The sequence below is a fragment of the Ictalurus furcatus genome, chromosome 2, assembly GCF_023375685.1.
Source record: "Ictalurus furcatus strain D&B chromosome 2, Billie_1.0, whole genome shotgun sequence".
Classification (NCBI taxonomy): Eukaryota; Metazoa; Chordata; class Actinopteri; order Siluriformes; family Ictaluridae; genus Ictalurus; species Ictalurus furcatus.
In genome coordinates, this window is record NC_071256.1 from 27,777,015 (window position 1) to 27,792,753 (window position 15,739).

General features: G+C 41.7%; 1 protein-coding gene across 5 annotated transcripts in view; it reads left to right on the forward strand.

Annotated features, from left to right (window-relative positions):
* Positions 1-15,739, forward strand: part of baiap2a (BAR/IMD domain containing adaptor protein 2a) — an 89,021-nt gene that overhangs the window by 60,924 nt on the left and 12,358 nt on the right. For all 5 annotated transcript variants that reach the window (XM_053612483.1, XM_053612449.1, XM_053612458.1 and 2 more), the window contains exons 4-7: positions 1,206-1,267; positions 1,431-1,502; positions 5,939-6,076; positions 14,978-15,130. In XM_053612483.1, coding sequence (XP_053468458.1) covers positions 1,206-1,267; positions 1,431-1,502; positions 5,939-6,076; positions 14,978-15,130 — 425 coding nt within the window. The remainder of the gene's footprint in view (positions 1-1,205; positions 1,268-1,430; positions 1,503-5,938; positions 6,077-14,977; positions 15,131-15,739) is intronic.

A 15,739-nucleotide genomic window follows, 5' to 3' on the forward strand; every position in this document is an offset into this window, starting at 1 on the left:
GCCCAGCCTGCCTCTGGCTCCCACAAATATCTTCAGCTCGCTCTCCCAGTTTTCTGAACGTTGTGTTTCTGATCTTGTTTGCTTATTTGACATCCAGCCTAAGGACATACTGTATCTCAGTATGGGGGAGGGGGTTTGAATTTTTTTTATTTTTTTTTATTTATTTTTTTTAAAAAAGTACGTTCACGTCTTTTGAAGCCACAACCTGCAAGTCAACTGTGCAAATAAGCGTTTGCATGTTTACCACCCTGATTGTGTAATTATGATTAATCAAACCAAATCTGCTTGCCGGGAGCGAGCCCTCTCCTTAGGCAGCTTAATGCGTGTCTGCTAGTTTCTGTGTACTGGAGAAAATCTTCAGGTAATTGCTTTCTAATCAGGTCTGGAATCTGGATCATGTGACATTTTGTGACCTTTGGTTAAAAGTTTTAGTTTTGTAGGTTTCGTACTTGGTTTCAGCTTTGGACTTTCGTTATGATGTGACTGTGTGTGTGTGTGTGTGTGTGTGTGTGTGTGTGTGTGTGTGTGTGTGTGTCCACCATTGCTTTCTGTGTTCTTTTTCCTCCTTCTGTGTACGTCTCCTCTGTCTCCTGCTCAAAGTGTCTTTTTATTCTTTTTCTTCACAACGCATTGCATATTCAGAAGAGGCAGCGTGTAGGTATATAAAACGCAAAAAGTGTAGCCAGCTGCATGCCTCCTTCTTTTTCCCTCTTTGTTGATCTTGTTTGCTGTTTTTGACTGTCTTATGTTATTTTATTTTTTATTTTTCAATTAGTGCTATTTTTAAGGGGAGACAAATGAAATAGTACGACTGGTTTGATCTTCAAAGTTGCAATTATATCGACTCGGATGATGTACTTATTTATTTAAACGTCACTTGGCTTGTACCCCTTTTGAAATACTTAAAAATAAAAACTCCAAAGTTTCCTCCGAGTTTCTTTTAAGATTTTTTTCAATAATTTTCTTTTCTGTTTGGTGTGTGTGTGTGAATTTTTTATTTATTTATTATTTATTAATTTTTTTATTTTGTTTGTTTGTTTGTTGTCAGTCTCTGTTCCATTGTTCCGTCTCGTCCTCTGTTTGCTCGTCTGGTCTGCGTGTGTCTTGTGCGACTGCATGGTCTTAGTGCACGGCAGTGGTTTCTACCTCTCTACTGTTCTCGTTATGCCATCCTGCAAATTAATAACAGTGTGTCCTCTCTGCAGGGGACGTGCTCTTTCAGATGGCCGAGGTCCACCGGCAGATACAAGTGCAGCTAGAGGAAATGGTGCGTTATCTTTTAATCTTCTCTCCAGTTGACTTTCCGAAAGCCGTACAGATGGCCTCTGGGTTTTTATAACATGACATGGATCTCGATTCGGCCATGGCCGCGACTGTACGGCTGTTCGTTGTAAATAAGAGAGCTGAATGTTTGAACCGTCTCTCTGCAGTTGAAGTGCTTCCACACTGAGCTGCTTTCAGAGCTGGAGAAGAAAGTGGACCTGGATGCCAGATACCTGACTGTGAGTTTCCTCAACACACACACACACACACACACACACACACACACACACACACACACACGCACGTACACTTTCAGAAGGTTCTAAATAGGGAAAGAACAGTCTGCACATGACTGTTCTCCTGATGCTGCATTATAGAAGCTTACTGCACTGCACAGAGGCACTAGGTCTATTCTCATGGCAACAGAAATGACTGACAGATGGCTTTCATGCAGAAGCAGATTTCAGTGTTTTTTTTTTTTTTTGTTAACTATATAAATATATATATATATATATATATAAATAAATATATATCCACTCTGCCTCACTGCAGTTTCATGTTGTTCAAGCTGTTAAAATTGCAACAGCGCAGCAACATCTTCAGTTGTTTTGGCCCCCCTCTTCACACTTCCTCATACTCACACACGCTGCATCGATTCAAGTCAGCGATTAAACCAAGAATAAAGGATATGTGCAGCATCTCATGGATATCTTTAGAACGAGTGGGCAGTGGGAAAGGAGCCGGGTGCTGCTACAGTATGGAATCGCATAACGGGGGGAGGTGGGGGGCGTTGCTTGCCTTTTGTAGTATATTGTCAGTCAGAGCAAACACCCAGCCTTTATTTCATTATCAGTAAAAGACACTGTAGTGGTGGGTGCGTCTTGTAAACATCATTGTCTTGCAATTGGCAAGAGAGATTTTATTTTTTTATTTTTTTTCTTTAAAACAATGCATTTGTGTGCGCCAGCATTTGGTTAAAAGTCACTGATTGACCGGATGAAAAAAGACCACATGATTTCAACTGTCCAGTTTTAGGGAGGCTGTGTTACTACTACTGCAGCCTCGGATTTCTGTTCTCGGCTGACAGGAGCGGGACCCAGCGCGGTCTTTGCCTGAATGAGCAGGTTTACAGGTGTTCCTACTAAAGTGGCCAGTGAGAGTATTTTTATATTTTGATGAAATAATGCTCAAGAAGGTAGTCAACAGTTTTAAGTTTTCTTTATGGTCAAACATTTTTCTCTTCTAATGGCGCAGTCCTCTCTGGACATGCGATAGCTGTGCTTAGCGTTGTCGCTATGGTTACCACTCGAGGCATGCAGACCGTCGCTGTATTTAAAAAAAAAAAAAAAAAAAAAAAAAAAATATTAATGGAGTGCATATGACTTTTCATGTATAAACTGGGAATATGTTATGTTTGAGATTTAAAATTCACAGTCCTATATGCATTTTTTTTTTTTTCCCTATCTCAAAGTTTTGGAGGCTTGAAGCTAATTAGCTTTACTGAAATGCGAAAACATGTTTCCTGAACTGAACGATAACTAAAAACGTATGTGGATTTGCGGTCTCTAACGAGGCATGTGCATTTTCCCCAATCAAAGCAAACAGGGATGCCAAAAAGCTGATGTCAAAATTCAAATCTAAAGAGCGGAACAGCACGTCCTGCTTTGTCTCGGAAAATGCATCCTGAGCCTATTGTGTCTTCATTCTCACAGTCGTCCACATGTCAGCCAGCGTGTCGGGGCATGGTCAGAGCAGCAAAAGAAATCCCAGTACCACAATACCAAATGTCAGTATTGAATTTTCACTTGGAGCTTAAAAAAATAAATAAAATGCATATAGGATTGTGAGTTTTAAATTGAAATCCACGAATACATCGTCATTGATTCCCAGCACCTCATCAGTCAGCTCAGGCCTAATTTCAAATGCCTCCTACATGACTCATTGCTGTCAAGATTCTCTTCGCACAGCTCTTTTGTTCAACACAGGCTGTTATAAGGAATAAAACATGACCGGGCACGCCATTATAGTTGGCGATTTTCCAACAACGGCACATCACGTAGTGTTTTTTAAATTTATTTTATTTTTCCTATTCCCCAGCGATTGATCAGTAAACCAGAGTTACAGTTTTAACGATGTATACCGTTTATAAGACGAGTTCCTGTTATAGAAGGTTAATTATAGCAGCTGTAAATAGTCCCCAATAGCCTTTCTTTTTTCCCCTCTTTCACTCTCTTAAGTGCAGCTTATCGGATAACTGAGAAACCACAAAACCCACCATCTTAAAGACTCTCCTCACGGTGCAAAACTTGATAATCTGCATTGCCTCAAAGTTTTCTTTCATGAACATTAAATAAACATCTCCTAACAGACAGCTTAACAAAAAAAAAAGGAAAGAAAAAAAAAGCATTTATTATTACACTTGGATTATGTGGATCGTCCCTGTGAATGAACTGTTACTATAGAAACAGTAACTTGTTAGAACAAGTGCATTTATTATAAAACTCTGATTTGCCATGCAGCCAGCATTATTGTCAGAGCTGATTTTGAAAGAAAATTCTGCTCAGGATTTAAACAGTTCAGTGGTTTATTTGAATTCAAATAAAAAAATTTTAGTAGGTTTCCATCCTATATTATTTGTGTGTGTGTGTATATATATAAATATTTATCCTGTTTTAATTTTTTCACATTCTCATATTATAAGGAATTAATATGGATGGCAGTATGTAAACGTGACCCGGAATACTTTTACTGTATAGCATTTTCTTGCATTTATTCATTTAGCAGACGCTTTTATCCAAAGTGACTTACAAATGAGGAAATACAAGCAAAGTGATCTATCAAGCGGAGAACAATACAAGTAGTGCTACCATACAAGATCCGTTAATTGAGTTCTAGAGAAGCATAGTGCGCAGAGTAGAGGTGTAAGAGCCGGAGTAAGGGTTGTTTTTTTTTTTTTAATGTAATGTGGGGGTTGGCAGGTTAGGGGTTAGTTAAGTGCTCACGGAAGAGGTGGGTCTTTAGCTGTTTTTTGAAGATAGTGACAGATTCTGCGGTCTGTTCATCCCACCACTGAGGGACAGTTAGTGTGAAGGTTCTGGAAAGGGGCCTTGAGCCACGCTGAGGCACTACAAAGCGTCGGTTATTAACCGATCGCAGATTGCGTGAGGGAACGTCAACCTCAAGGAGAGTGTTGAGGTAGGGGGTGCTGTTCAAGGTCTTGTACGTGAGCATCAAGGTCTTGAATTTGATATGGGAAGCTACAGGAAGCCAGTGGAGGAAGATGAAATGGGGTGTGACATGGGTTCTTTTGGGCTGGCTGAAGATGAGGCATGCTGCTGCATTCTGAATCATCTGAAAGGGTTTGATGGAGTTGGCTGGGAGGCCTGAGAGTAGTGCGTTGCAGTAGTCCAGTTATGAAATAACAAGAGCCTGGACTAGTAGTTGTGTAACCTGTTTGGTGAGAGAGGGTCTGATTTAGACATAAATGTGATGAATGTTGGGGGGGGAAATAGATACAGCATTGTGTAGCCTGTGTAGGATTTCCGAACACAACTCTGGATGGTGAATCAAATGAATCAAAGCATGCCAAATTTGATTCATTGAATCAGTAAGAGAGTAGTAATACTGTAAGAATTTTCATAATATATCCTGTTTTACCTACCTTGCCATGAAAATAGCCTTTGATGCTGATATGGTATTAAAAGAACAATAAATAATAATCAGTAAACGAGTAACATTAGGCTGCTATTAGTAGCGACTCTGTTTTTGCACTAAACCTGCTCCAACCCATCCACCCTGTATTTTTTTTTTTTTTTTTTTTTTTTTTTTTAAATGTTCTTTTTTTATGCTGTGCTGCCATTTAAAGAGCTTTTTGCATATGCAGTCCAGCTTTCAATTGATGGCCACAGATCATCATTAGTACTTCCGAAACTACATCTTTTTGGAAGTGACTTTTCTTTTCAGCTCCTGTCATTGAGGCTCAACTCCATAACCACTAAATCTTCCCTTCCATTCAGTTTCAGCTCCGTGCTTGTTAAAATGCCACTCTTTCACGTTTTAATAAGTTCCAGAGCATCGCAGGAACTCTTAGAGCGCTCATGTTTGCTTCAGTACTTCATGGGTGATTATGGGCTGTATTATTGAGCTGGGAGAACGCAGGAAGAAAGTGAAACGTGGTTTGTGAATGACGAGCGCCGCCATGCCTGTGGGTTTGCCCTGACTGTATGACAAATGCGCTCTAGCCGCCAATCTCATCTCGTTCACGCGGCTCTCTGGGCGCACTTGTGTCACGCGAAGGGTTTCACTCCAGTGGCCATGGTAACTGCTAGCGAGTTATGAATGTGAGCTTTAAAGCTTAGAACTTTTCTCATTTAAGAATGCCCAGGTGTGCACTTAAGCCATCATTCATAGTGCCATACAGAAAATCATGCAGTTTGCTGTTTATTAGAAACAAATATGACAAATATTTACTTGGAATCTTTAACGAATCCTCCAATTAATCAGCGTGAAGAGACTGACTGATTTCTTGTTAGAGGATATTTACAACATCTGCAGCTTTTCAGCCTTCTAAAAAAAAAAAAAAAAAAAAAAAAAAAAAGGTTCCGTTTTCTAGTATAATGTTGGAGTCATCCAAAAACTGTGTACGCTAAGATATTGTGTTTTTTGTCTCCTGAAGGCGGCTCTGAAGAAGTACCAGATAGAGCACAAGAGCAAAGGCGAGAGCCTGGAGAAATGTCAGGCTGAGCTGAAGAAGCTGCGTAGGAAGAGCCAGGGCAGCAAGAACCCATCTAAATACAACGACAAGGAGCTGCAGGTGAGCCAACCGTTAGCCCCTTCCTCTTTCTCCTCTTTCTCCTCTTCTCCTCGTCTTCCTCCCCACTCTCAGTGACACAGTAACCTCCAGCTCCTGACATGCTACCGTAGGGGAGGTAGGAGAGGCGTGAGTCACGGGGTTGGACGTTGCGCCTACACTTGGATAAGAGTGCGTTCTGCGAACACAGAAAGGTTTGATAACACACTATGATAACGTTGTGTTTATCTTAAGCTAACATGAATTTGAGAGTCATGCGCTCAGGAAGGCAGGTCATGTGGGTGTTACCTCCGGAATTATTGGCACCCTTCCTGGAATGAATGTGTAAAATGAACAACGTTTCATTTTAGCACATGGAAAGTACTATTTTTTCCTGCAAGATGCTGTTTTTTTTTTTTGGGTATATATATATATATATATATATATATATATATATATACAGTGAGGGAAAAAAGTATTTGATCCCCTGCTGATTTTGTATGTTTACCCACTGACAAAGAAATGATCAGTCTATAACTTTAATGGTAGATTTATTTGAACAGTGAGAGACAGAATAACAACAAAAAAATCCAGAAAAACGCACATCAAAAATGTTATAAATTGATTTGCATTTTAATGAGGGAAATAAGTATTTGACCCCTCTGCAAAACATGACTTAGTACTTGGTTTAAAAACCCTTGTTGGCAATCACAGAGGTCAGACGTTTCTTGTAGTTGGCCACCAGGTTTGCACACATCTCAGGAGGGATTTTGTCCCACTCCTCTTTGCAGATCTTCTCCAAATCATTAAGGTTTCGAGGCTGACGTTTGGCAACTCGAACCTTCAGCTCTCTCCACAGATTTTCTATGGGATTAAGGTCTGGAGACTGCCTAGGTCACTCCAGGACCTTAATGTGCTTCTTCTTGAGCCACTCCTTTGTTGCCTTGGCCATGTGTTTTGGGTCATTGTCATGCTGGAATATCCATCCACGACCCATTTTCAATGCCCTGTCTGAGGGAAGGAGGTTTTCACCCAAGATTTGACGGTACATGGCCCCGTCCATCGTCCCTTTGATGCGGTGAAGTTGTCCTGTCCCCTTAGCAGAAAAAAACCCCCAAAGCATAATGTTTCCACCTCCATGTTTGACGGTGGGGATGGTGTTCCAGGGGTCATAGGCAGCATTCCTCCTCCTCCAAACACGGCGAGTTGAGTTGACGCCAAAGAGCTCCATTTTGGTCTCATCTGACCTCAACGCTTTCACCCAGTTGTCCTCAGAATCATTCAGATGTTCATTGGCAAACTTCAGACGGGCATGTATATGTGTTTTCTTGAGCAGCGGACCTTGCGCGCGCTGCAGGATTTCAGTCCTTCACGGCGTAGTGTGTTACCAATTGTTTTCTTGGTGACTATGGTCCCAGCTGCCTTGAGATCATTGACAAGATCGTCCCGTGTAGTTCTGGGCTGATTCCTCACTGTTCTCATGATCAATGCAACTCCACGAGGTGAGATCTTGCATGGAACCCCAGGCCGAGGGAGATTGACAGTTCTTTTGTGCTTCTTCCATTTGCGAATAATCGCACCAACTGTTGTCCCCTTCTCACCAAGCTGCTTGGCAATGGTCTTGTAGCCCATTCCAGACTTGTGTAGGTCTACAATCTTGTCACTGACATCCTTGGAGAGCTCTTTGGTCTTGGCCATGGTGGAGAGTTTGGAATATGACTGATTGATTGCTTCTGTGGACAGGTGTCTTTTATACAGGTAACAAACTGATATTAGGAGCACTCCCTTTAAGAGTGTGCTCCTAATCTCAGCTCGTTACCTGTATAAAAGACACCTGGGAGCCAGAAATCTTTCTGATTGAGAGGGGGTCAAATACTTTTTTCCCTCATTAAAATGCAAATTAATTTATAAAATTTTTGACATGCGTTTTTCTGGATTTTTTTGTTGTTATTCTGTCTCTCACTGTTCAAATACAACTACCATTAAAATTATAGACTGATCATTTCTTTGTCAGTGGGCAAACGTACAAAATCAGCAGGGGATCAAATACTTTTTTCCCTCACTGTATATATATATATATATATATATATATATATATATATATATATATATATAAAATAGTATTTGACTACATGTTATTGAGAAGAAGTGCTGTTATATTTAAAAGAAAACAAAAAAAGTTCCTCCAACATTTTTATTTATTTATTTTTTGAAACCTGTTTTTGTCCCCACACAAACGCACCTGCTCCGGGTACGTGCCCATCTTCACCTGCTTTTTCCCCTCCTGCTCCGTGTTTGCTGTGGTAGCTGAACGGACCTCAGCTCACAGTTTAATGCGAGTACAACAGCGTAGTGGCAGAGTCCTAAAGGAAATAAATAGGCTCTGACTCTGCTCAGTGTATCCACACTCCCGAGAGGCCTGAGCTCCAGAGAAAGCTATCACACTTTCCTGGGTGTGAAAACTCTTCTCTCTCAACTCCATTACCTAGCTGTGTAATACAACACAACTCTCTAGCCTGTACATGACTTTGGCATTGTGCGTATGAAGACAGCACATCCGTTTCTATACTATCTGGATCTGTTTAGAGCTCCGAACAACCATATCTATAAAACTATTTGGATTTCAACCCAAAGTGAGCTGGCATTAAAAAAAAAAAAAACAAACTAAAAAAAAACCCCAAAACAAACATATAATTATACCCTCAATTCCTCAACCTCAGCAACACCACACAAGTTCTTAATTGGCATCAATTAGAGATGACGTGCACAGGGCTTTTTATTTATTTTATTTTATTTTATTTTATTTTATTTTATTATCCCACTTGTACAGTTATTGTATTTGTTTGCACCTACTAGCAATGTATTCCAACAAATACAACTAATAAATAGTAGCCGTGTTTAAAACACCACAACCCTGATTGAAGCATTCACTTGGGTGGAATGAAGTAACGCTGTACCTGCATTTCACAACACCACAAGTTCGTGGTTTTTATCCCATGAGCTTCAACTCTAACACTCACTCACTTGCTCGATGAAAAGTAAAAACCTCCCGCTCTTGCTACATTTTTGCATCCCGCAGAATGTCAGTTACAATCTAGTCTCAAGCAGATGCCCTGTGAAACTGTAGTGCCACTCCTATTTGTATTCGCATTCATATCTATTTATAACTGTTCACGCCGGATAATGTCTTCCAGATTGTTATTTCAGTCTGTTCTCAACCCTAATGTAGCGTTTGTGCATAGACTGAATTGTTTGCTGAACTTGTGTTTTTTTTTTTTTTTTTTTTTGTCCCCCCACCCCTCGAGTTTAACTGCGAGTAGGCTGCATGCTTAGGCAGGTAACCCAGCTCTGGCTTAATCCATTTTTCCTGCTTGTTGTTGTTGCTAGGACTTGATGAATGCTCTATGGGTGCTGCCAGATACCCAGCGGACAATGTCTCAGCGTAGGCTCCAGCCATACATCAGCCATGATGTGGCTCCGCTCCCAGCTTTTAACATGAATCACTGTCATCAGCACTTTAGGTTCTGTGTGTGTGCGCAGACCATCATCAACTGCTCCCAGACTGGTGTTTTGGGTTTTTTTGGGGTGGTGGGTGTTTACTACTTCAGACATAGACTAAAGAGTCTTTCTTTTCATTTAATTTCCCTCCTGGCAACTTTTATGTAAATGGATTAGTCTAGCTGCAGGCGAGAGAAGTCTGTGCTTATAATATAGTGGAGGTTAAACCCACCTGATCACTCTGTTCTGGAAAGCTCGGCAAACAAAGGCACATGCAGCCAGTGCTGGGGAATGGCGGGGGTGTCTAAATAACTGTGTGTTCCAGCATTTTACACACAGCAGAGTGCCCACGCTTTCCAAATCGCCGTGTTTAAGTGTACCACATTCCCGAGCCCATGTTTTTTCCCCTCTTTCCGGTGTTCTAGAAAGAGATTTATTTATTTTTCTCTCCGTCTCAGTTCCGTCTGCTTCCCTCAGTCCTCCGCTCCACTTCACTGCACCTCTGTCCTTCCTACTCCCTGTTTACTTCATCCCCAAGCTCGCGAAAGCATTATTCACTAGTGAAGTATCTAATTAGCTAATTATTTACTGCAATAAAGGGAGAAGATGGAGGGAAATGCAGCTTGTGGCAGCTGGCATGTCTTACTTAAATAACCATGTGGAGGTGGAGTTGTCACTTCCCGTACCGAGGCACATTTGGTGACTAAGGAGAAGCATATGGAGATTGGTGATCCGCATCATTTTAGGATTATGTATGCACATAGGAGCAAAGCCATGCACACACGTGTGCACTCCCAGAGACATGCCTGAGTGCTCACACACACCTACACACATGCACGCACACACACACACAGTAGTGATGGGAATTTTTGTAGCACTTTGGCACATAGAAAGTTATTCAACACTAGATGTTTCAAATACTTTCTTTACTATTTTTCCTCATGATTAATGTGTGACTTTGTTTGAGGTTACTCGACAGCACCATACCATGGAGTCACACTTTAGCATAAATGATATAATAGCGCTGGCGAATTCTTGAATCTGATTGGTCAGAAGGTGTTGTTTGAATTTCCAGAGCAGCAGATCTGACAGTAGAGGTGGAGGAAGTGACATTTATGTCACTATATAATATCATTTTAGATGTATATAATTTTATAGGCTTAAATGAAATAAAAATGAAATGAGGCTTTATTTGAGCACTTCGGTCAGTGAAACGGCTCAATACAGCCTTGTTGTGTCGTGTTGTTGCAGTGAGAAACAGCCTGAGGGCGCTGTGGGATACAGCGTTGTGATTGCACGCAAGGGGAGAAGGAGAATTCGTGGATAATAAAAAGATGGAGTTGGACACGGTCGCACGTTTATTACTTTTACAAGTGTAGTATACCACAAGCTTATAAACTTTGAAAGAAATACCAGTAGGACGGTAACCTAAATAATATGTTAAAAATCTAAATATTAAATAAAGTTTTAAAAACGCGGCTGGGTGACATTCCATTTTTTTTTCTTCTTCCACAAAGCCGACATAGGGCTTCATCCAAATTGGTATTGGTTCTCCTCTCTCGTTAGGCACAAAATCCAAAATGTTCCCAGATTGCCGACGTAACGTTTGGTTTCGCGACAAGATCCATCGCAGCGGCAGAACCCGAAGTGAAATGGCAGAATTCGCCTGACTGGATTTTGCCGCGCTCAAATAAACCCGTAGCAAACTAGCAGACAACACCATATAGGGCGTTTGATTATGATTGCGTAATTTGTGTATTAATATAAAATCTTCCGCTATATGGTAGGCTATAAATACAAATGAATGTTATTTCTTCTGCTTCTTCTTCTGCTTCTTCTTCAGCTGCTTCCCAACTCAAGCAGAAACACAAACGTTGCGTGTAATGTGACACCACCACGGTGGCAAACTACCACTGCAGTGGTGCAGTTGTCATAGCCACCATCACAGCCCTACTTAATACCTTGTGTGTCTTTTTTTTTTCTTTCTTTCTTTTTCTTTTTCTCCCTCCCCTCAACAGTATGTTTTCGTTAAAATCAGTGCTATAGCTCGCTATACATTTCATTTCGAATGCACACAGTTTTTGCATTTGAATGTGCATTTTTATCTTAAATTTGAATTTGAATTCAACAGCCCTAAAGCAGATGAGAGAACCGAAGCAGCACGAATGGCTAAAATGTTGGTGACATTCATTCTTACGTAAACAAACACGCACGTATACACAGTGGCCAGTATCGAATGGTCGAGGTCGTGTCCATAAATCGTACGATGAGTCGATAACGTAATTATCATGGCAGGCCTGAAACTGAAGCTTTCTGTAAGGAGACGTTTGTTTAACATTTATATATGGAGCGTCCATTGTGACCGCTTTGTTAGCGGTCAGTCCATTTTACACCAGGGGAATGTGTTCAGGAATGAAGACTTTGCACGTTCCAGTTTTTCAGTAACATGAGCAGAGTTTAAATTTGTTTCTTATTAACTTTTAAAAGTTAACAGGAACTAATAATTAGTCTTGCTGATGCTCCACAACACTGAACGCAACTGTAAATGGATCGTTTAATAGTAATAAATAAATAAAAAGTAATTGTTGATAAATTGCTATAGTGTAAGAGGAATTAAACATTGTACAGTGGTGCTATTGGAAAATAATGCACTTCTCTCTCTCTCTCACGCGCACGCACGCACAAACTGCTTGCAAAATCTCGGCATGCAGCAAGTGAAGGATCAGGATTAGGAATTGCATGGCTTTGGACAAAAGAGTCTGAAAGAGTGCTGAAGAGTGCAGAGGAGTGACTGATTGCAGTGTAAGCAGGAATAAATGCTGCATCATTTGCTTCCTGCATCCCATTTGCTATTGCTATATCTCAGGAAAGTATTTTAATAAACGTACTCCACTGAGACAGCCCCACTTATTATTCTGTATTATTATCCCCACATATTTAACTGAGCCCTCTGATGGAGTATCAGATGTGGAGGTGCTCAAGTCCATTGTGCATGTTTAAGGTGCTGACGTTAATTCGCAATCATACGTCTCTCTCTCTCTCTCTCTCTCTCTCTCTCTGTCTCAGATAGATCGTGTCATGTGATGAATGTTTCATGAGTCACGAGTGAGAGGTTTGACTGGTTCTTGAGAAGCTGTGCTTTAGCCTCAGCTTAGTTTAGTGGGAGTCTGAGCACGCTGAGAGAAGCATGTAAGTGTGGAGGCTGCAGTACGGCTGAGTTTCCTCCTCTGCCTACTCAACCAGTCACAGCAGCTGAGCCCGTGTGTTGGCTGGAGCGTGGCTGAAAGCTGTCATCTCTCAAAATGAAGGTCTTTCTCTTCCCATCCATCATGCAGCGACACATCTGGCTGCACTCGTCAGTCTTGCTTCCTTGCCACAAAGCTGACCTCTGATATATTTCACACATTTTTTTCCTTATTATTATTATTTTTTTTTAATTTTGCTATCTCCACTCCATATCGGTTCTCTCTGCATTTGTATGACTCATGCTGCATTCCTGCTCTACTGCCTGAGCTTCAGTTTTTTTCACTAAGCCGAAAGCTGTTCTGCCAAGGGGCCTGTAGAGGACACGACCCCACCACACTATGCCGTTTAACAGGCCGGTGCTGATTGGATATCAGTTCACCACTGAAGCCTTTATCCTTTTAATCTACTGTCTGCAAGCAAAGCACTGTAAAGAGAGACCTACAACCCACATATACACAGCCTACGTCTGTACACAGTCTGGGCTCTTGATGGTCATTTCTGAGCATTTGTTCACATTTTGCTGAGAAACTAGCACCTGCCTGTGGTGGAATAATAAACTGCACATGCAGTAATGCCACAGTGGTGCTGCTATTCCTTTCTCTTTAGGACAGTTTGTGCTGTAATACAGTGCTTTCCATTGCATTAACGTCTACACGTCCAGCTCATGAGCTCAAAGGAAACAATAATCTACATCCAGTCCAGCATACCTTGCCGAGTGCTAATCTCAACCCGGGACAGCTCTGGACACCAGACTACGCCTTGATTAAACACGGTCATCACTGACCGAAGGAGATTTCTTTGCTTTCGTTGGATTGTCGGCTTCTTTTCTCTCCCGCCGGTGGAGTCATTAACTTCTTCCTCTGAAGCCGCATCCGCTATTGATTCCACGCCGTGCAAACGTACGTGTGTGGAGTTCTTTTCTCATTATGGCAAATCTCCTCCGCCTAGGGTGAACACAGCGATATGATTGAAATGGATGATAATACAGCAAGCCAGCGGGGAGGCCCCTTACCCCTTTGTGGGGAAATTACATTTGAGTGTTGGAACACCTGGATGTGTTCCAGTAATGAGTTCTGTAATGGTGCTGACATTTCCATCAGGTGAAAGCTCCTGCTGGTAGGAGAGGGGAGTGGGTAGAGAGGGGGACGGATGGATGATGTGACTGATGAAATGTCCACATGCTCTTTCAAACGGGGGCAGTGGGTCAGTGGCATGGTCACGTGGAAAGCAACACTCGGGTTTCATGGGGGGAGAGGGGGTATTTTACAATGCAAGTATGTCAACATCAATATGACGTTTTTATAATATCTCTGTAAGAAGTATAACCCACTCTAGGGATAGCTGGAATAAATGGGCCGCCAGGGCTTGACTATATATTCTTAGTGGGCATGATGTGTGCAATATGAGGATGTGTCGAGGGCTGAATGACGTGAATCTGTAGCCCGTGCGCAGAACAGTGACCAATTAAAGGAAACAATCAGGATAGAAATGTTTCATTATAGGTTAAAGGTGATTAGTCAGAATGACTTTGTATTGATTTACAATGCCCCTTACGTCAAAGGGGACAAGTGGAACCAAAACATGCAGCAAAACACCTCCTACAGTAGATCAGTGCCACCAGATCCCCTCACCGTAGGGTCAAACATTCATTTTTGTTGAGTTTTCTTGCCACCCACTTGTCACAAACATGGTGAAGGATGACTCATCTGTCCATAATACTTTTATACACATCTCTGTAGACAAGTTTTTGTGTGAGTACTTTTTCCATAGATTGAAACGCAGATGTCTCTTAAGTCACTGGTCCTATTGAAACACAACCACATGAGCAGACTTTATGACTGAAAGCGAGGGTTCATTATTTGGGCCTGAGCTTCAACATGATTTGGATCTCTTCCTCTTGAGATCTTGATCAAAAATCCAGGTCAACTAGACCTGCTCAACGTTTGTATACATGCCACTTAGCATGTTAGGATTCATTTCTGAACTCCACTTAGTTATGCAGGTTTTTCCATTAATTTGTCACCTGTCTATATGCATTTTTTTCCTGTGTCCTGTATTAACTAATGCGCCAAGTAAAAAGTTGCTTCCTGGGGGGGTAGTTAAATTGGTCACACATTGAGTTACAGATTTCTACTGTATGGAGTCTAGACTGACTGCTTGACTTTTTCCTCCCTTTATCAGTACGTGGAGACCATAAACACTAAGCAGAACGAGCTGGACACCTTCATCGCAGAGGGCTACAAAACGGCTCTGTCAGAGGAGCGCAGGAGATACTGCTTCCTGGTGGACCGCCAGTGTGCCGTGGCCAAGAACAACAGTGCCTACCACGGAAAGGTGAGGGAGATGGCGCATCTTCATCTGACGGTCTGTTGAAATCTGCTACCAAATTGTCCAACGCAATGAGAAGGCCATTCGGCAGAATCTTAGCAGTTGCCATGGCAATTCCCCGAGCTCGCTCCTGCAACATTCTGCATTATGTCTGTTGCAATTACCAAACTGGAGGAGCTCATTTATGCCCTTGGTTTTGTGTACAGAAGAACTGTTCTGTAAGAACCTGAACCTTAAGAAGAACCGGTGGTCATACTATATAGCTATATATATAAATAATATAGCATTTCTGTGTGTGTGTTTTTTTGGGTGGGGGGGCTTTCTATGTTTGTGTTTGTGTTGTGTGTATGTATGGCATCACTGATAATGGGATTATGCATGGCGTCGAGAGAGAAATGCCCTGACAGCAAGTCCTGTAGCAGTACAGGGGCATGTGTGGGAAGAGTTTAGAAAGGGTGCACTTGCTGTGTGTGTGTGTGTGTGTGTGTGTGTGTGTGTGTGTGTGTGTGTGTGTGTGTGTGTGTGTGTGTGTGTGTGTGTGTGTGTGTGTGTGTGTGTGTGTGTGTGTGTGTGTGTGTGTGTGTGTGTGTGTGTGTGTAAGCGAATGAGTCATTG